This window comes from Onychostoma macrolepis, chromosome 03 (genome assembly GCF_012432095.1).
Source record: "Onychostoma macrolepis isolate SWU-2019 chromosome 03, ASM1243209v1, whole genome shotgun sequence".
In the NCBI taxonomy this organism is placed as follows: domain Eukaryota; kingdom Metazoa; phylum Chordata; class Actinopteri; order Cypriniformes; family Cyprinidae; genus Onychostoma; species Onychostoma macrolepis.
In genome coordinates, this window is record NC_081157.1 from 14,040,211 (window position 1) to 14,062,958 (window position 22,748).

Genomic DNA, 22,748 nt, shown 5'->3' on the forward strand with positions numbered 1-22,748 from the left:
GAAAAAAATTAGTGTAAGGTTTATATAAAATAAATAATTTCAAGTAATGAAAATGTTTTATGATTTTAGTTTTTATTTAAATGTTTATATTGTAGCATTTATTTGTATGCATTAGTATATCAAAAACTTGACCTGAACTAAAACTGTTACATTTTTTGTTAATATTTTGAATTAGATTTTATTTTTATATTTCACTTTAATTTTAGTTAAAGATTTAGTAATTTTTGTGTGTTTTTTATTAGTTTTCTTTTATTAAATATGTCTATACAGTATTTATTTTTTATTTCTTTAGTTTTAGTTATTTTAGTACTTCAGTTTACTTTATGAAAATAAGAAATGTTGCTTTGGTAACTTGCTGAAAAGAAATTATGTACTTTTTTAAATATATTTTATTTAAAGTATAACTCAAATGCTTTTGTTATTGTTTTAGTTTATCGTTTCATTTTTATTTCAAGTAATTAACATTTTTTTATAGTTTCAGCTGGCAGTAATACCACTGGCATGCATGTCTGCTAATGTCTGTATATAAATACATCAGAGAGCGTGTGTAGTAAAGGGTTTAATGACTTTGCAGTAATTCCATTACTTATCTGTATTAATGGCTTTGGCTCAGCTGTAGTGACAATGACAGCTGTTTGTGCAAACATCACTCTGAGCACTTTCACGTCTCTCTCTCATCCTGACCAGATTGCAGGACGATTCAGAGCTCAAAACCGGAGCTAAATAGAGAAAGCCATCGACGGAATGAAACATTAAGAACCTGAAATATGTTTCTCCTGAGGCAGAACATCTCAAAGCAGCACGTGAGCAGTGACGTCGCACCGAGAACCGCTGCACGCAAACCCAATTCCGATGACTCCAAGAGGCAGATGCGACGAAAAGCCAGCTGCGTTGAAAATTTATCATCCGTCGATCGAATCCGCAAACATGCGACCAGACATCTGGGCTACAGCACGCTCAGCCTGGCCATGCGAGGTCTGGAGGAGATGCCGGACGAATTGTGGGAGCTCCAGGAGCTCCAGAAGCTCAACGTCTCCTTGAACGCTCTCTCTGTTCTCCCATCCAGCTTGGGGAACCTGGAGAACCTGGTGATCCTCAATGTGTGGGGGAACGAGATGCTCAGCCTCCCGCCGGAGATCGGACGGCTCGGGAAGCTGCGAGTGCTCTTCGCTCACATGAACCGGCTGAGCGAAGTTCCAGAGGAACTGGGATGCTGCTCCAACCTGGAGGTCCTGAGTTTGGCCAACAACCAGATCAGCACGCTTCCCAACAGCCTGTCGGAGCTTCGCCGGCTCACCAAGCTCAACCTCAGCCACAACCACATCCAACACGTCCCGGCCTGCGTCTACAGCATGAGGAGCCTGGTCTTCTTGCATCTGGCCAACAACTGTCTAGAGAACCTGGCCGATAAGATCCAGGAGCTGGTGAACCTGAAGATCCTGATCGTGGAGCAGAACTCATTGCACACTCTTCCCAGGACGCTGTGCTGCCTGACGGGGCTGGAGCTGCTCAACGTGGACTTCAACCGGCTGCAGAGCGTTCCTGATGAGATCTACAAGCTCCGCAGGCTGGAGAAGCTCGCCTGCCATCCACTGGACAAAGGCCTGCATATCGTCCACAACCCACTGGTCAAGCCCATTAAAGAGGTTCTGCAGGGAGGTCTAAAGGCACTTTATAACTACCTCAAACCTGCATGAAGATCATTCGCAAAGAAGATGCAAATCGGATTGATTTTTGTGAGTCAAAGCAGTGCAAAAATGACTTTCTTCCTCTGTATTTTTGTCTTGTTTTCCAATTCAGATATCTAAGAAAAAAAAACATATTTACTAATGTTTTCTGAAAAATGTTGCAAATTTGTTTAAAACAGGAGGAATTTTCCCTTTGAATTAAGTTTATTTTTCTGACTCCACTAGCAGATATTTTTCTTGTTATAAATATAAATGTGCTTATTTTGTCAGAAAACAAGACTTTGTATTTTAAGTCATTTTGCTTCAGTAAACGTATCTTGATTTAAGAATCTTGAGATATTTTTATTGGAAAACGAGAAAAATACTGAAGAAGAAAATCATTTTTTGCAGTGTGTACAGAGTAATAATTATTTTTCAAAGTAAATAAACGCGGAGTCATTATGATCTTTTTTAACATTTACACTGTAAAAAAATGTTTTTTTTTGTATTTGTGTTTTTATTTTATTTTTTTACAGTTAAATAAAACAAGTATTACATTTTAAATGTAATTGTTTTACAAAAAAATACTATTTTAGTCTTTTAAGTTCAAAATTTTGTGTGTAATTCAGTGCTTGCTTTTTCCTTTGTATTTGTGAAATTTACTAGCAATTTCTGAGTGAAAATTGTTTCAATAAAATAGATAAGGTGTAGGGGCCTGTTTTTAATGTTATTATTTAATTTTATATTATTTTCCATTTTCAACTGAATTTTAATTTTCTTTTTTAGGGTAGTTTTTATTAATTTGTATATTTTTAAATTCTATTTAGATATTATTTAACCCACTGGTCAAGCCCATTAAAGAGGTTCTGCTAGAAGGTCTGAAGGGACTTTATAACTACCTCAAACCTGCATTAAGATCATTCGCAAAAACGATGTGAATCGAACTGTTTGTCAAAGCAGTGCAAAAATGACTTTCTTCTTCAGTGTTTTTGTCTTGTTTTCCAGTTCAAATATCTAAACGTTTTTAAATAAAGATATATTTACTAATGGCTTGAGTCTTGTTTTCTGAAAAATGTTTCGGATTTGTTTAAACAAGAATTTTCCCAGTGAATTAGGTTAAAAATGACTTTCTTGTTTTTGTCTTGTTTTCCAGTTCAAATATCTAAACATTAAAAAAACAAAACATATTTACTAATGTTTTCTGAAAAATGTTGCAAATTTGTTTAAAACAAGAAGACTTTTCCCTGTGAATTAAATGTATTTTTCTGAACCCATTTGCAGATATTTTTCTTGTTTTGAATGTAAATTTGCTTATTTTTTAAACCATTTGTCAGAAAACAAGAATTTATCTAAAGTCGTTTCGCTTGTTCAGTAAATGAATCTTAACAATAAGTAAATAAACAGTCATTATGTGCATTTTTAACATTTACATTGTAAAAAATATATATATTGAAGTTAAATAAAACAAAGATTACATTTTACTAGAAAATGATAATTGAGGTATAGGTTTTACAAGAAAATACTATTTTAGTCTTTCAACTTCAAAATTTAATGTGTAATGCAATGTTTTGCTTGCTCTTTCTTTGTATTTGTGAAATATACTAGCAATTTCTGAGTGAAAATCGTTTCAATAAAATTTTGTTTCTATTTTCAGTGTAGGGGCCAGTTTTTAATATTATTATTCATTTTTATATATATTCTTCACCTGAATTTTACTTTGTTTTCTTTTCTTTTTTGGGTAGTTTGTATTAATTTGCTTTTTTTTTTTTTTAATTCTATTTATATATCATTTAGTTTTATTTTAGTTTTAATAATTGTTATTTTAATGATTATCCTGTAAGTACTTCAGTTGACTTGCTGAAAATTGAAACTGAGACACTGAGATGCGAATGTACTTATTAAAACAAATATAACTAATATTTATTATTTACATAAGTACTTTTAATATAATAAGTACTTGCTTTAATATAATTGAGATAAATTTAATTCACATATACGTATGTCTGTGATTGGCTACAAAGCTCAATGTTGCAAAACCACATTATAAATATAAACCTTTAATGCTCTATAAGTGCATACACAAATATGCTTGGGAACTAAATATGAAAATTAAATTTAGTTCATGTGTGACTATTTCTATTTCAGCAAGTTTTATAGGCAAGAAATTCATCTAATTTTCATGTCTTATTTTAGTTAACAAAATGTTTTATTACTTTTTTGTTAGAAAAAGAAAAAAAGACAGCACATGAAAAAGGTGGGAAAATACAAATGGAAGATGGATTCACTGAAAAGGTTTACTTAAAATTGCAAAAATAAATAAATAAAATTTGAAATAGGTGCTGAAGCAGAAGGTCACTGTGACCAATCCGTTGCCATTTCTTGCCATTTTCAGTAAATTTGTAGCTTTACCTTGTTGCTTTCCCTTCTTCTTTCCCTTCTTTGACCTTTTATCGCATTTTAGAGTGGCCTTTTATTGTGGCCAGCCTAAGGCACACCTGTGCAATAACCATGCTGTCTAATCAGCATCTTGATATGCCACACCTGTGAGGTGGATGGAGTATCTCAGCAAAGGAGAAGTGCTCACTAACACAGATTTAGACAGATTTGTGAACAATATTTGAGCGAAATAGGCCTTTTGTGTACATAGAAAAAGTCTTAGATCTTTGACTTCAGCAAAAACAAAATTTTTGCATTTATAATTTTGTTCAGTGTATATTAGTGGTGTCAACGCATGCGATTAATCTAAAAATTAATGTGTTATTATTTTTTTAACGCAAATTAATCATTTGATAATGTTTGACCCCAACTTCTTCCCGTCATCGCAGAGCGGAAAGTTATCCATCATTGTGTGATGAGGGTACAGCGAACCAGTGTTGCCAGGGTCGCAGCACAAGTGGGCTATTTTAAAAATACAGTCGCAGGAAAAATTACAGAGCTGTGGGTTGCAGTTTTTTGATCTACTTTTATAATGTATGTTTATAATGTACCTTGGAATGTATCCCTGGCAACTTAAGAACGGAGAAGCGGTTGTAACATCACAAACAACGACCCAGCCGGCATTTCAACGTTGATTCACCGTTGAAACAACGTCAGGTACCATGGTTGAATCAACGGTGAATTACCTTTCGATTTTGCAAAACGGATCAACGTTGATATTGTGACGTCGTTTCACCGCGGAACTAACAACGTTGATTCACCGTTGAAATCGCGACGTTGTTTCACTCTTACCTTTCGGGTTATGGTCTTATGTCGACGTTGAATCAACGTTGAATTACCTTTCGATTTTGCAAAACGGATCAACGTTGATATTGTGACCCTGTTTCACCGGCGTACCTTTCAACGGTCGATCGTCGTTAAATGTCCAAGCAAGCATTCACTTTGGAAATTGTTAATATTGCAATTTAGCTTAAACGTCAACACTGAGATGTAAACTATGATTTTCGGTGCATATTTTGTTTTTTCAGTAACTAATAAAACTTGCTGTACATCAATCGGACGGCATAAAAAAAAAGGAAAAAAAAAAAAAACATTCTAACAATTAGATGTCCATAAATCTGCAGTGATGAGATGCTTTATTTTCTAAAATTGGAAAAATAATTTTCTTAGAATTTAAATATACAGTATATAGTAACACTTTCACAGAATTTCTTGAGAAAATTCTCACTCAACAACAAAGCACTTTATTAAGGGTTTAATGATATATCAGAATGCAGAGAGGAAAAGCTTTTCATTCTAATTTCATACACACTGCAAAGATTCACACAATATATATAAATAAATAATTATAAATATAGTTTGGAAACTTGCTCAAGTCTGTTTGACCAAAAATATATAAACCATCCCATACAGAAGTCACATAGATCGAAATATATTTTTAATAACTATATTTTGATATATTTAAATATCTTAAATTCAAATAGAAGAAAATATATTTTATACAATATATGTAAATATATTTTAAAATATATATTAAAAATATATTTAAATATTTGATTTTGGCCGCTTTTTAATATTTTTCACATATATTCAATAAATATTTTTTTATCGGAAATATTTACATATATTTATTTCCTTTATATGTAAATACATTTAGATATCAGACTATGTAAATATATTAATTTGCAATATTTGTCCATACATTAATTTCTAATATTTGTTAACATATTACATTTCTGTACATTTAAATATATTAGATTTCTATAAATGCAAATATATTTTAAAGCATTAAAATATTCAACTAAATAAACTTAAACATGTTTCATAGAATATATTCCTGTTTACTCAAACTATATGTAACTAAATTAAATCTCCACACATGTAAATGTTTTCATTATCGAGATTATAATTTGCCCCTTCATAATAAATAGAATACAAACAACATTTGGACACTGAAAAACTGGAAAACTCTCCAGACAATGTAACTTAAAAACAGTGACAATATAAACTGACTTATTAATATAAAGAGTACATTTATCAACACCAGTTCAGCATGAGCCAACAAAATTATGAATGCTTATGATGTTTCTGGCACATAAATGAAAGATTATCCTTCTGTAAGCATCCAGGGTCAAAATATTATGCACAAATATGCAAGTCTTAGTAGGCATACAACACACTGTATTTAAATATTTAAGATCCATCATTAACTATGTACAATTTCTCAACTAATCAAATTCTCCTCTATTCAACCATTCAAATTGGTGTTTGGTAAAGAGTTTTTGGCTCAAAGTCTGCATTTAAAGTCACACCAGAGGTGTTCAGCTGGGAATAGGACTAGGCTTTCTGCAGACCAGTCAAGTTCTTCCACACTGACTCAATCAATCATTTCTTTTTGAACCTTGCCTTATACACAGAGGCATTGTCATGTTAGAATAGAAAAGGGTTCTGTCCAAACTGTTGCTTTAAAATTAGAAGCACACAATTCCCTAGAATATCACTATATGCTTAAACATCAAGATTTGTACTCATGGAAATTGCTAAAGTAGTCAAACCTGTTCATTAGAAGGGGGTGACCCAATACTATTGGCAATATAGTGTATATATATATATATATATATATATATATATATATATATATATATATGAAGAGTTCAGATGCAAAAGCCTCTAAGTGCCATCTAAAATGAGCATTTTGATCAGGCTGCTATGTTTAGGTTCAGTTATTTTACTCTAATGGCAATATATAGGTCCTTTTCTATGCAATTAAAATGAAATAACTGAACATAAATATAGGAGCTTGAGAAAAATGCTCATTTTAGAAGAAAATTTCAGATGGCACTTAGAGGCTTTTGCATCTGAACTCTTCATATATATATATATATATATATATATATATATATATATGATATAGTTTTCATTATACCTGAAAATGAGGTAATATCTCCATGCACCTAACTCTGAAGAGAACACAATATGCTAGTAGACAGCAGTCCTTGTGATTGAGAAGTCTGGTGTGGAGGGTGGATCTGGAGCTGAATTCTGTCCAGGTTGTCACAACATCTCTTGATTTTCTGTCTTCACAAAAAGCCTGAAACACAAGTCAAACATTAACAATAATTGTTATGAATGTAATGTGAAGCTTTTACATTCACAACGCTCATTTTGATCTTGGTGGTGAAGTGTGCAGAAAATTCTGCCGGACTGAAATTTAGTCTTTGGTGAACAGTTTTCAAGAGTGCAAATAAGATTTTCAGTTTTAACACTAGAACCGCCACGGGGTAAATTTGACCTCTGGCTGTTTTTCAAATGTACATAACAGATTTTCAACAAAACATTCAAGTCTTCCAGTCATTGGCTTTTACTAAAATTATGTAATTTACAATCCAATGTTGTTAAAAATTATTTAGATAAAACCAGATAAAAAAACAGAGCTTTTAGACCTATAAGTGCCGCACGGATCAAATTTACCCGCTATATAATGCATGTATTTTCACGCTGTCATTTTCTTGACGCTTGTGTTTTAACATCGTACATTTCTAGGCAATGCCTTTCACTCACCGATTTAGCGGTTATCAGTTTAAAAAATAATGTCAAAATGACTAAAAGAATGCGATTTATGGAAGGTCGGTATTAGAAACACTAAATGCCATGAGTGATGGAGAGTCTGATGGTAAGTTATGCGTCCTGGGTCGGCTCAGCATCTGACAGTGATCCAGACATCATATTTAGATGTTTTAGCCTAACGTTACTCATAATTGGTCAAACTTTGGTTTTATTATGTAACTTTTGTCTTGCCATATCGTTTATTGCCTGCTACTGTGTTGCTATTTATTCTAGTCTGGCTGTTTCCTGAAGAAAAAAAATCTAAAAAAATCTATTACATCTATGATGTAATGAATAAAACATTTTTTTTGATTACCCGAAGTTTATTGGCGGTGTTCTATTATTCAAATTATTAATGATATAACTAAACAAATTAATAATTGGGCCTAGGTGAAGCTGTGCGCTTGAATTTGTCATAGCATCTTCCTATGCAGTGTGGTCAATTATTATTGCTCATTATTGTCTATTGGCTATTTTAGTAATTTAAATAACGTGGGTTATCCTAATATATTGATTAATGACATTGTATTATAATATTACACCACCCAAATATTTACTACCTTCTAATTTTCGTAGGCTTTTTTTTTTTTTAGCTTACTGACCTTTATGGATTAGTGTAGGCTGCATTAAAAAGTCTTGAACATAAAACAACAGGGTAAAAACATAGCTGACGACTAGACATAAGCATTTCATGACTCTAGACACTTCTTTGTGAAGACAGTGGCATAATACAGTGAAATAATATGTTCTTGAGCCATATAAAAACAGTTGCCATGTGTGTGGGTAAAATTTACCCGCTGGCGCTTTTAGGTATACAGCGACCTCTGACGGTTCTAGAGTTAAGTACCTTTCAGGCTTGTGTGAGGTTTCCACAAGCAACAAAGTCTACTTGAACAAACACTTTAGTACATTTAAAGTCTAGAAAATCAAACTTATAATTCCCACCTTCACCATCGATCTGGCATGGCAGATGACCATTACAGACTGTTTCACTTTGAAGTGAGGCACAGTCACGGTACTTGGTTCTGTCTTACCATTATGAATTTTAATTTCAAAGCACTTTTTTTATTATCATCTGTGTCTCGTTTTGAATTATGTTGTACCTCTCTGGTTGTAGTGTCCTCATGCAGTGTTAAACGAGATGGCCTTGTAAGACATACAGGACTCCAAAAATATTTTATATTTATTTGATATATTTTTTAATATCTGATAAACTTTTGAATGTTTGAGGTTTTACTTACTAGTCAGATGCTCATAGTGTCTTGGAGATGTTCTTCGACAAGAGGTCCCCTCCAACTCTGCTGCACGGCCATCAGCATGGAAGACTATAGGAACATAAACAATCTGTCACAGAGCCAACAATAGTATACAATGTCAGGTTTATTAGAAATAAACTACGGCAGGGATGAAATGCAGAAATGAGAGAGAATAATGTACAGAACATACAAAAAAATCTTAAGAAACGAAGATTTATGTTTTTAGGTTTTAAAGATGCATGATGATATAGGTGAAATATATTGGGAAAAATGCATATGAAGTTATTTAATATGCTTTCTCAGATCGCCTATGTTTCCAATATCTCTCTCAGCAGCATTAGAGGGATTTTTCTGACACTCCTAAAATCACAGTACAATTTTTATCAATATTTGTCTACAATGAAAGATAAAAATGTGTTTGAAATAACGTTAGCTTCGGCCCATTTTAGTTCATGTAACTTTAAGTTGATTAACAGTAAAGTGCATACTTTTAGGTTAAATTAATTAGCTTATTTCAATTCATCCATTAACAAATTGCCAGCAAAACATTTACAAAGCTATAAAAATCACTCATCTACACATAATCTGTGATTAAAATCCGAAACTTTCATAAATAAGAGCTCAAATCTATAGCTAGCTTACCTCTTATAGTTAGCCTCTGGTTAGTTCACGGTTGTGATGCTAACGAACTTTTTCCGATGACACTGAACCATTTCTGTAAAGTAAATATTCAACAGAAGCGTGTCAATTACATGTAAGAAAGTGTCAGGAACAGTTATGTATTATTTGTGTAATTTTAGGGACTAAATTTACCTGAAAGCAGTAAAAACAACAGTGAGAGACGGAGTTTTTTTGCTACTTGTCAGCTGAGTTGCAGCCCCGTTTCCATGGAAACTCCCTCCACTCCAGTTTAAAAGCGCCTCGAATGTTCAACGCGCGCGTCCATCAAACACATGAAAGTTACGCAGCGTTTACATAAATAGTACCAGTACATAAAATTAGAAACTTGATGGTAAATGTTTTTTATACAATAATTATAATTCGGGACCGACCTAGCAGTTTTATTGCGCAGCAGCTCTCTCACTCACAGCGACCTCACTCAGAAAGACGGTCAGGATAACGGTCATATTTTCAAACTTAAAATGGTGCGCACAGTTTCATTGGCCAGTTTCATGAATGACAGCCAGATTAACCAATCATGATCAAAGCAAATAAGTTAAATAACCAATAGGAATTGTTTCAGCGTGGTAAGGAAGCGCAATGTCCCAGGTAGCCAAAATGATCCGGCCCGATAACGGCCCAAATCCGGCAAACCGGAAGAAATAACTCGGCCCGGATGCGGTTGCCGGACTCATGTGAATTATGGGAGTGAATGACGCGCCAGAATCGGCCCGAATACACTGGCCCGAGTCCGGCTGCCGAAGCTGATCACGCCAGCATAGATTATACAATTAGCCGGTACTGGCCCGAGTCTGGATACCAAATGGTAATGTATATGAAATACAAACCAATATTTATTTAATTAATAACAACAAACTTTACCAAAACAATATTAGCTTGTTTGCTATATAGACTACATGGATAAGAACTGTTCATGTAATTCATTGGTTCTCTAAAAAATACAAAAAAAATGTATTATTAAAGATTTCCTCCAGTTTTTTTTTAACAGTTGTTTCCACAAATATTACACACACACACGTGCAGCTCCCCCCTCAATACCCCCCAATAAGAATGACACCATAAATGTAAAAAATATGAGAATTTATTATTGAAAAATTGACATCAACAAATGCATAAAAAACACATTAGAACCTCTAAGATATCCCAGGACCTCGGGTTTATCCTAAAAGAGCGACAGAAAAAAGGAAAGAGAGATAAAGAGGGGACACATATAGACACATAGTTAGTCAGATCTCAGTGAACTCAATGGTAAATAGTAAATTTGGAGCATATACCTTAAGAAGAATTTCTGTGTTGTAGGACCTGCTCTCTTCTTCCATGCCATCTGTTTATTAACTTCTCCGTTTTTCCATCCAGCTCACTGCAGTATTTGCAGAAAAATAAATAAATAAATATATATATGTGTGTGTGTGTGTCAGTCTGGTATATGTGGCACAAGTTTGCCTATTTAAACATGAAGCTTAGCATAGAGACCAGGTAGGAAGAAGATCAAGAAAAAAGATATATACTGTATGTTATGTGGTCAAAAAGTCATTTCAGAAATTCAGACTACTTTTTCACTTTTTGCAGACATTATGTTGTAGATTTAATTTAAAACTAATACAGTTTTACAGTTTAAAAATCACAAAAAAAGAAAAAGGTCTATAAAAATTTGGGCACCCTGCATGGTCACTACTTGACCACTTACAACACTCTGACTCAAACAGTACAACAAAATTAATCTTAAGATATTATGTCCTAGCCCATCTGATTACAATATCCTAAAATAAACCATATATTTACACATCTACTCTATAGCAAAATATAACATTCAATTAAATGTAAAAAAAGGGAAATCCAAGGCACTCTTCTTCAAAATTATTTAAAAAGCCTTTATTTTACTGGCTATTTCATAATAGAACATATAAAGGACATGGGAAGAAGCAACCATGTCTTCTTCCCGTGTCTTTTATATTTTCTATTATGAAATAGCCAAAATAAAGGCTTTTTAAATAATTTTGAAGAAGAGTGCTTTGGATTTCCCTTTTTTTTTTTTTACATTTACTTGAATTCCCGACCCCAAAGAGCACCCTCAGACATCTCGTTGAACTCCCTGAGCACCCTGGACTTTTTTTTTGTCTTTCCAAGATAACATTCAATTACTTACACGGCACAGGTGAACTCTTTTCAGATGATCTTGACAAATCTGACAAAAATATATAAAAAAGCAATCACAAAAATATTAGAAGTGTAGCAGGAACATTATTACACTATTCACATAATATGTTGTGTAATTAAATAATTTAAATTCACTAACAAACTACAAAATACATAACTTTTAAAACAGATCAGATTATGCTAGACTGTTAAATAAATAAATGAATAAATAACTGCTGCATGACATATGTGACCCTGGAGCACAAAACCAGTCTTAAGTCGCTGGGGTATATTTGTAGCAATAGCCAAAAATACATTGTATGGGTCAAAATTATCTATTTTTCTTTTATGCCAAAAATCATTAGGATATTAAGTAAAGATCATGTTCCATGAAGATATTTTGTAAATTTCCTACTGTAAATATATTAAAACTTCATTTTTGATTAGTAATATGCATTGCTAAGAGCTTCATTTAGGTAGTGATTTTCTCAATATATTGATTTTATTTGCGCCCTCAGATTCCAGATTTTCAAATTTGTATCTCAGCCAAATATTGTCCGATCCTAACAAACCATACATCAATGGAAAGCTTATTTATTCAGCTTTCAGATGATGTATAAATCTCGATTTAGAAAAATTGACCCTTATGACTGGTTTTGTAGTCCAGGGTCACATATATTTAATGAACCTAAATAAAAAAAAATGTAGACAATGTTTGACAGTCAGCTTAAAAAATATATATACTTACAAAGCCAAAAACTTGTGACAAGTGCTGTGGAGCCTTTGGGGTGCAGCAGCTACTGACACAAACAAAAGGGAGAAAAAGAAAAAGCATCATGCTTTATCTGATATTGAGTATGTCTGTACAAACTGAACAAATCCAAGATGCAGGATGACTGCTAGACTTATCACTTACAACAATCGGATGACAATCTGAAAAAAGAAAGAAAAAAAGAAGAAATATTTGAATATGACTTTTATTTCTTCCCTGGTGTATACACATGCATACATGTTTTACTTTTATTGTAATTATTTGTTATTAAAAAGCAGAATTATTATTATTATTACTATTATTATCTCATAAGGATAGGCTACATTGGCTTGTGTGAGTCTTCTGTCTCTCGCTCGCTCTATCACACACGCTGAGAGAGAGAGAGAGAGAGAGAGTGCGCGTTCAGTGTGCGTCAGTGTCGCGTGCTCTCACTAAGACAAATCTGTGAGACAACACTGCTTAAATGTGAAAATATTAATGATAATTGTAAAATTAATATATAGGCTATATTGTTTTTTAACTAAGGTTACCTTGACCGACATGAATGTGAAACGAAAGGAGGTTTTCTCAGTTCTAGCAGATCTGCGCAAATGACGTCACACAGATATAACGGCATTAACGGTAATTAACGGTGCTGAAGAGCGGGCCGTACAAAATAAAGACGGAAAGGCTCGTTTATGTGAACAGTAGGCTTATGGTACATTTAAATGACAGATCCGTCGATTTTATACTTATGTACACAAAAAATACTTTACCTCAGGAAAGCTCTCCCGTCAGGCGATGTCCACTCAGAGTCCGGCTGTGCGCGTGATGTGACGACCGCAGCTTATATAACCTCTGGTTCTTTCGCGGGCTTTGCACGTGAGGTGTCAAATAGTCAAAGTTACATTTATATCTATTTTATTGATTTATTTTTTTTAATCATCTGAGATGTACATTTAAGTCATTACCTCATGTTATATTTACCCTGGCAAAATAAATAAATAAAATAAAAATAAAATAAAATAAATTACACACACACACATATATTTGTGTGTGTGTGTATGTATGTATGTATATATATATATATATATATATATATATATATATATATATATATATATATATACACATACACACAAGTGTTACAGTTATTAATAATAAAGTTTCACTCACTGATTTCAGAAGATGGCAGCAGAGAATCACTTACTGGCTCATTCTACCCACTAGCCTAAGTTTTGCTGTGGGACTTTTATTTGGACATAATAAAATCACTATTAGACTATAACATCTGAAATCATATTTTGTAAAAGATTACCACTTACTGAGGTATCAGTTTTTGCAATCACACACAGTCAGAAAGTGTCAATTTAGATGAAGGGAACATTTTTAAATTATAAGCAAAGTCCATTTGAGGTCAGCCTAAAAATTAATAGAAATATTAATTAAAATAATAATAAAACTGAATAAATAACTTTGACAGGCAAAAGGTTTGACAACTCTAAAGTGTTTTGTTTAAAAATATATATTTTTGTAATTTTATTATTCAGGCTAATTGATTGATTGTGTGTGTACAGGTTTAACCTCCATTGTGTGGACCAAATATTCACACAAGGAGTAAAACCTGAATTTTTGACAGTTTAGGACTGACACTTGTGGTCCACAGTCGGGCTGAATGTGGCTCAATGTGCCGTTTCTCAACCAGAATCGGGCCAGATCCACAGATCCAAAACCTAGCCAAATCTGGCAACCATTACTGGGCCGGACCTGGCTCACTTCTGGCAAGCCGCTGCCAGCACACAAGCCGAGTGTGCCGACACTCAGCCGCATTCGGCCCGATTCCGCTGGCTACCTGGGGTGTTTAGTTTTATTGTTGTTGATAATAGTTATACCAGAAGGTTTCATGATAAAAATGTAAAATGATAATAAAATAATAATAACGATCTTAATAATAACAGAAATTATTTATTCTGTACATACATTAAGTGATTCAACATACAGATCTTGTAAAAAAAAAAAAAAAAAATCAAAGTTGATTTATAAGTGTTTTTATTACCCTTTTTCAACCATTTAGCATTAAACATTATTTCAACGTAGTTTCAACATTGAAACAACAACTGTCATTATTTCAACCATATTTCAACGTTGAAGGTTGGTCATGTACCGGTTGGTTTTCAACCATTAAGCATTAAACATTGTTTCAACGTTGAAATACGAACTGACCTTATTTCAACCATATTTCAACGTTGAAGGTCGGTCATGTGCCGGCTGGGGAGTTTCAACCAGAGCATACATGTTAAGGCTTTTACACAGCAGAAATAAACATGACAACAGCCACTATAGATTATATAAGATAACAAACACACGATTACGATAGGATATGGTTTGTATGTGATTTTCTTGAGATGAATGTGTATGCAGCAATATAAAAGGCTATAAATAGCATATTTTAACAACAGTAAATGACCATGTTCCACATGTGATCGCAAAAGGAAGTTATTACAAACACTCGATGGTGTTTGAAGTGAGTTCTGAGTGAAAGTGTACTATTAATCTCATAAATTGTCTTATGAAGCATGATGCTAATGTTAGCTCTAATGTACCTGCAGAACAGGTCCAATAGGCTCTGTGCACAAGCATAGCGACGAACTTCCGCTATCGCCAGAAGTCGGGATATCAGTTTCCGGTTTACTTCCTGTCTTCATCCGCATCCGCTACCTTGAATAAACAAGATGAGTGTTGCAGTACGAAAAAAGAAATATAATGTGCGTGACTCATTTAAGCTTCAGAGAACTGAGGCTGAATCTACGAATCACTGCTGTGTGCCAATTTGTTCGGCTTCAGGTCTGTATAACAGCCATTTGAGCTTCCACCGCTTCCCCAAGAACACTAGCCTTCGTGCACGGTGGCTGCACAAAATAAGGAGGGCTGGATTTTCGGTGACCCCCCACACCAAAGTATGCAGCCGACACTACTGCTAAGGGTAGACGGGTTTTAGCAGCAGGCTCTGTTCCATCGTTATTCAGGTGGAATAACTACACTATGAAGTCACGGGCTGGTGTTTGGGAACGCCGATCTCGACCGCCAAGTCCGGAACCTGACTAGGTGGGGCCTGTGGAGGACATTGAGCATCCCGTCATGGTCCTAATGGTCGTGGACCACGACTACGGGGCCAGCCGTACTGTATGTGTGGACCGGGAGCAGTATGAAGGTGCGTTGAGAGAAATCAAGAAGCTGAGAGAGCAGCTCCAAACATTTAATCTTCATCACTCTTTTGGACTTAAACGGTTTGCTTCGTCGCCCGAAGACATCAGATTTTACACCAGGTAAGATAGTTGTAATATCAACATCTACTCATAACTGTTTACTGATTGATTAACTGTCCAAGTAATTATTTTCTCTGTCATCTTAATCTTGAGCACGTAAGACAAGATAAGTGATTTCAGTTGTAATACTGTAGTTTAGATTCCCCTCATACGAGCATCTGATGGCGTTTTGGAAACTGATCAAGGCAGCTACAGCCAAAATAGTTAGAGTCACCAGGTCAAAGAAAACCGACGCCACTAGCACAACAACTGAAAGCCCTTTAACCAGACCAACTGTAAGGACACACACCACACCACACTCACTCACCACACACTCACTCACTCACCACACACCACACCCTCTCACACACACACTCGCTCACCACACACACACACACACACACTCAGTCACTCACTCACTCACTCACCCCACACACACACACACACTACACACCACTCACACACACCTAAGCATGAAAAGGATGGTTTTGAATTAACACTCATTAAGCACGTCTCCCCCCAGAAACTGCTACCGATAGATGAGTTCTTCCTCTTCCTCTTCCTCACATACCTGTCCACTGGCTGTACCCAGAGAGAGCTGAGTCACAGATTTAACATCCACCGAACAACAGTCAGCTGAATCATCATTACCTGGGCCAACTTCCTCTACAGCTTACTGGGCTCGGTCTGTATATGGATGTCTCCTGCAGCTGTGAAGGCCAATCTTCCACACGACTTTGAGAGCATCTACAGCGACACACAAGTAATCCTTGACTGTACAGAGATACGGTGTCAAACACCTTCATCCTTGCTCCTTCAGAGCGAAGTTTTCTCAGCCTATAAGTCCCACTGCACCTTTAAGGCTATGGTGGGCATGGCCCCTCATGGAGCCCTTACGTTTGTGTCAGCGCTCTTTGAGGGTTCCATGAGTGACAGGGAGGTGTTTCGTCAGTCAGGGATTACATCACTCTTAACGCCTGACATGGCCATCATGGTGGACAAAGGATTCTTGGTGGATGACCTTGTACCTGGGACAGTTCATCGTCCTGCCTTCCTCTCCAAGCGGGCCCAAATGTCAGAGGAGGATGTTCTGAAGACACAGTCCATTGCCCGTTTGAGGGTGCATGTCAAAAGGGTAATCCGAAGAGTGAAAGAGAATAAACTCTTTGATACTACTATCCCTCTCTCCATTGCAGGGAGCATAAACCAATTCTTCACAGTTGTTTGTCTCCTTTCAAATTACCAAAATGGTCCTCTGGTCAAGAAATGGAGATATGAAATGTGACATTGTAGCCATATCTTCTTGTAAATAAATAAATATGAACAATTTTTCAGCATACATAATTCATAAGAATAACATTTTGTAAATTTCCTTTGTGATTTGTCTTTTGACTGTTTTTTTGTGAAAACTTGAAGGTGCAAAATAATATTAAAAAAAAACACCTAAAAATCACAGGCATGATCATGTAATCATTTAGTTACAGTAATAATTGACTGGTCTTTTTTGAGGGGGGTTAGGACAAGGGACTACCAGCTTGAACCTTGCCAAGGCCAGAGTCGACCAGGGGAATTTCACCGCTGATGCCCATACTGCAGATCATCGGTGCCTCAGCTGTAGGGAAATCTTTATATACCTCTGTCACCTGGGAAGTAATAATATACTGATTAGCATTATACTAAATATAATAATATATAATATAAAACAACCACAATTATCATACCAGTAACTTTCCCTGTAATTCCTATACACAATATATTGCACATTATGCATGGCACATAAGTTCATAATGAAGGATCCTTGTGTGGACATTCTCCTATTGATTTCATTTTAATAGTTTTAATAATCAAGGGGCTATAGTACATTTAATCAAAAGGGAAGGTGGAAAAAAACCATGAAATATGAATATACTAGTATACAGATTTTGGTTGATAGGATATTATACTGTACTGTGAAATTTGATATTGTTATATTCCTACTCACCTGAAGGACAGATAGATCAGGCATATCTCCACTCAGGCCTTTGTAGAGTGTGCTCCTGTGTAGAACATAAAACTTTCATGAGTGGAAAGTGGCATATCCACACAGGTATTTTAATTCAAACATGTAACATATTGTAATAAATCTATAATATTCAGCTTTTACCTCACTCCCTCTGTTGTTGCTCTACACTTTGGTTTAGCAGACAGCACAACCATCTTTTCCACAGGGCCTGGCTTTATACCCTATCAAGTTATTCAGGATACAGTTCGAAGTTAAATGTAGTTAGAAAATATAGCCAACAGGTCTATAATAATAATAATTTGTTACCTTTTATATAGTGTAGTCTTCATCTAGTTCTAGACACTCAAAGCGCTTTACATGGATAGCGGGAATCTCAACTCAATAATGCAAACTTACGAAAGTTCTGGGCTTGTGCCACTGCTGTTCCCCTTCAGTACAGCTTAGCACAGGAGGGACCGCCGGCACATTCAGCTGTGAGTAATGTGCTGACTGGAACAGCAAAGCAACACAGTGGTTGCAGCTGTGTTGAATCAGCTCAACAGGACTTGAATCTTTCAGTACCACCTGCATCAGTAAAATATTATAGTAAATACTTATTTATCTTAGGTTGGTCACTGTTTAATCATTTGTTTAGGACGTAATCTTGTGTTTAAAATTTTTTAGATGGCTTCTTCTCCTGCTATTGTTGTTTGCACTGTTTGCCACATGTATAGTTTATCTGTCTCTGTCAGCAGCGAGGGATTCACATGTGATAAATGCAGGGAAATAGTTAGGCTGACAGAGAAGGTTTTAGAACTAGAGACATGCATCCAGACTTTAGTTGAGGATAGTAAGAACGTGAGGGCTGTAGATACTGCTTTGGATGCGACTAGTTCAGGGAGTCCTGTACATTGTTCGGTTCCAGTTGAGCCCGTGCAGCAGGGCAACTGGGTGACAGTGAGGCGGGCTAGTCGCGGGTCAAAACACCACTCTTCCGTTCCAATCAGAACATCAAACAGGTTCTCCCCACTCAGTGAAGCACCCACTGAGAAACCTGATGAAAGTGCTCTAGTTATTGGCGATTCTATTGTACGGAACGTGAAAATAGAGACACCAGCCACCATAGTCCATTGTTTACCAGGAGCCAGAGCGCCTGACATCTTGGCAAATTTAAAAGTGCTGACTAATGCTAAACGTAAATTCAGTAAGATTGTTATCCACGTCGGCGCTAATGATGTTCGACTTCGCCAGTCGGAGATCACTAAAAATAATGTTAAAGAGGTGTGTGAACTTGCAAGTACGATGTCAGACACTGTAATATGCTCTGGTCCGCTCCCTGCTTACCGGGGTGATGAGATTCATAGCAGACTGTCGTCACTTAATGGCTGGATGTCTAAGTGGTGCCCGCAAAATAACATAGGCTTTATAAACAATTGGACGAGTTTTTGGGGCAGACCTGACCTGTTGAAAAGAGATGGTGTTCATCCCTCCTGGGGTGGTGCCGCTCTTCTCTCTAGAAATATGGCACATAGTCTTAGAGTTCGTACTTGACTAACTGGAGCCCAGGTCAGGAAGCAGACAGACTGGCTAAACCGATCGTCTGCTACCCGCCTCACGTCACAGAAGTCAGTTAACTCTCAGCACATAGAAACCTTTTCACCTAGATATCACTCTATAGAGACTGTGTCTGTTCCCCGAACTAGAAAATACAGAAAACATCCAAACGAAAGTAATAGTAACAATTTAATTGATGTTCAACAAATAAAAAAACGATATAATACAGATAAACACATGATAAAGCTTGGCTTATTGAATATTAGATCCCTTTCTTCAAAAGCACTTTTTGTAAATGATATGTTCACTGACCATAAACTAGATGTGCTTTGTCTGACAGAAACCTGGCTAAAACAAGATGATTACATTACTTTAAACGAGTCTACACCCCAAGATTACTGTTACAAACATGAACCGCGTTCAAAAGGTAAAGGGGGAGGTGTTGCTGCAATTTATAGCAATATTTTCAGTATCTCTCAGAGGTCGGGTTTCAAGTATAATTCGTTCGAAGTAATGGTGCTTCATATAACGTTATCCAAAGAAACAAGTGTTAATGATAAATCCCCTGTGATGTTTGTACTGGCTACTGTATACAGGCCACCAGGGCACCATACAGACTTTATTAAAGAATTTTCTGATCTTCTATCGAAGTTAGTACTGACTGCAGATAAAGTCCTAATCGTTGGTGATTTTAATATCCATGTTGATAATGAAAGAGATTCATTGGGATCAGCATTTATAGACATTCTAAACTCTATTGGTGTTAAACAACATGTGTCAGGACCTACTCATTGTCGAAATCATACTCTAGATTTAATACTGTCACATGGAATTGATGTCAGTGGCATTGAAATTTGGCAGCAGAGCGATGATATCTCAGATCATTATCTAGTCTCCTGTATATTCCATATACTCTCTCTTTTCTAGCACTTTAGATGCGGTTGCTCCTTTACGCTTAAGGAAGATTAAGGATAAGAGTCCAACACCGCGCAGCTGGAGGAAAACTAAACTAGAGGTATTTCGTATAGCTTGGCGGGAAAGTACCCTATCCTACAGAAAAGCATTAAAAACTGCTAGATCTGATTACTTTTCGTCTCTTCTAGAAGAAAACAAACATAACCCTCGGTATTTATTCAATACAGTGACTAAATTAACGAAAAATCAAGCATCAACAGGTGTTGGCATTTCCCAAGAACATAGCAGTAATGACTTTATGAACTACTTCACTTCCAAGATCGATACTATCAGAGATACAATTGTATCCTTGCAGCCGTCAGCTACAGTATCGCTTCAGATAGCGCACTATAGATCCCCTGAGGAACAATTCCATTCATTCTCTACTGTGGGAGAGGAAGAATTGTATAAACTTGTTAAATCATCTAAACCAACAACATGTATGTTAGACCCGATTCCATCTAAACTACTAAAAGAGCTGCTTCCAGAAGTCATAGATCCTCTTTTGGCTATTATTAATTCATCATTGTCATTAGGATATGTCCCCAAAACCTTCAAATTGGCTGTTATTAAGCCCCTCATTAAAAAAACCACAACTTGACCCCAAAGATCTAGTTAATTACAGACCGATCTCAAATCTCCCTTTTCTGTCAAAGATACTAGAAAAGGTAGTATCCTCACAATTATATTTCTTCCTAGAGAAAAATGATATCTGTGAGGAATTCCAGTCAGGATTTAGATCGTATCATAGTACTGAGAATGCTCTCATTAGAGTTACAAATGACCTGCTTCTATCATCTGATCGTGGTTGTAACTCTTCATTAGTTCTACTGGATCTTAGCGCTGCGTTCGACACTATCGACCACAACATTCTTTTGAATAGACTAGAAAACTTTGTTGGCATTAGTGGAAGCGCCTTAGCATGGTTCAAATCATACTTATCTAACCGCCATCAGTTCGTAGCAGTGAATGAAGAGGTATCATATCGATCACAAGTGCAGTATGGAGTACCTGAAGGCTCAGTACTAGGGCCGTTACTTTTCACGCTTTACATGTTACCCTTGGGAGATATTATCAGGAGACATGGTGTTAGCTTTCACTGTTATGCTGATGACACTCAGCTCTATATTTCTTTGCCCGGTGAAACACACCAAATTGAGAAACTAACGGAATGCATAGTCGATATAAAAACTGGATGACGAGTAATTTTTACTGCTAAATTCTGAAAAACAGAGGTGTTAATTATCGGACCTAAAAACCCCACCTGTAATAACTTAGAACATTATCTAACACTTGACGGCTGCTCTGTCAATTCTTCTTCATCAGTCAGGAACCTAGGTGTGCTGTTTGATAGCAATCTTTCATTTGAAAGCCATGTTTCTAGCATCTGTAAAACTGCGTTTTTTCATCTCAAAAGCATATCTAAATTGCGACCAATGCTCTCAACGTCAAATGCAGAAATGTTAATTCATGCGTTTATGACCTCAAGATTAGACTATTGTAATGCTTTATTGGGTGGTTGCTCTTCACGCTTGATCAACAAACTACAGTTAGTCCAAAATGCAGCAGCTAGAGTTCTTACTAGAGCCAGGAAATATGACCATATTAGCCCGGTTCTGTCAACACTGCACTGGCTCCCTATCAAACATCGGATAGATTTTAAAATCTTGTTAATTACTTATAAAGCCCTGAATGGCTTAGCTCCTCAGTACTTGAGCGAGCTCTTAGCACATTACAGTCCTCCACGTCCACTGCGTTCTCAAAACTCTGGCCGTTTGATAATACCTAGAATATCAAAATCGACTGCGGGCAGCAGATCCTATTCCTATTTAGCACCCAAACTCTGGAACAATCTACCTAACACTGTTCGGGAGGCAGACACACTCTGTCAGTTTAAATCTAGATTAAAGACCCATCTCTTTAGCCTGGCTTACACATAACACACTAATACGCTTCTATTATTCAAATCCGTTAAAGGATTGTTAGGCTGCATTAATTAGATCAACCGGAACCGGGAACACTCCCCATAACACACGATGTACTCGTTACATCGTAAGTAGAATGGCATCTACGCTAATATTTGTCTGTTTCTTTCCTATTCTGTTTCTCAGTCCGTATCCGATCAGATGGTGGATCAGCACCAAGAGATGATGTCTGCAGCCCTGATCGTCAGCGGAGACCAGGACACCCAGATGACCCCCAGAGACATATCCCCAGCGAAAACCTCGATTAAATACAATAAAACTAAAAAATATAACAAAATAACTAAAATATAATAAAATACCTAACTACATAATACTACTATTGTTAGAAATTGCAACAAAATTAAAATAGAAATATAAACTTTTGAACTGCGGGTTTCGTCTGGTCAGAGGAGAACTGGCCCCCCGACTGAGCCTGGTTTCTCCCAAGGTTTTTTTT

General features: G+C 35.9%; 1 protein-coding gene and 1 long non-coding RNA gene across 3 annotated transcripts; one reads left to right on the forward strand and one right to left on the reverse strand.

Annotated features, from left to right (window-relative positions):
* Nucleotides 1–236: 236 nt before the first annotated feature.
* LOC131537211 (leucine-rich repeat-containing protein 30-like) lies at nt 237–6,652 on the forward strand. Its single transcript, XM_058770516.1, has one exon. It carries the CDS (start codon nt 768–770, stop codon nt 1,695–1,697), a length of 930 nt encoding a protein of 309 aa, XP_058626499.1. The 5' UTR covers nt 237–767; the 3' UTR covers nt 1,698–6,652.
* A 383-nt stretch (nt 6,653–7,035) lies between these two features.
* Nucleotides 7,036–13,542, reverse strand: LOC131537256 (uncharacterized). 2 transcript variants are annotated; one of them, XR_009270211.1, is made up of 8 exons: nt 13,310–13,542; nt 12,699–12,715; nt 12,531–12,579; nt 11,793–11,831; nt 10,921–11,006; nt 9,608–10,808; nt 8,951–9,034; nt 7,036–7,194 (listed from the first exon to the last, which is right to left on the reverse strand). It is a non-coding gene; the product is annotated as an uncharacterized LOC131537256 (long non-coding RNA). The 2 variants fall into 2 exon arrangements; XR_009270210.1 differs by having other exon boundaries at nt 9,608–11,006.
* Nucleotides 13,543–22,748: the final 9,206 nt, after the last annotated feature.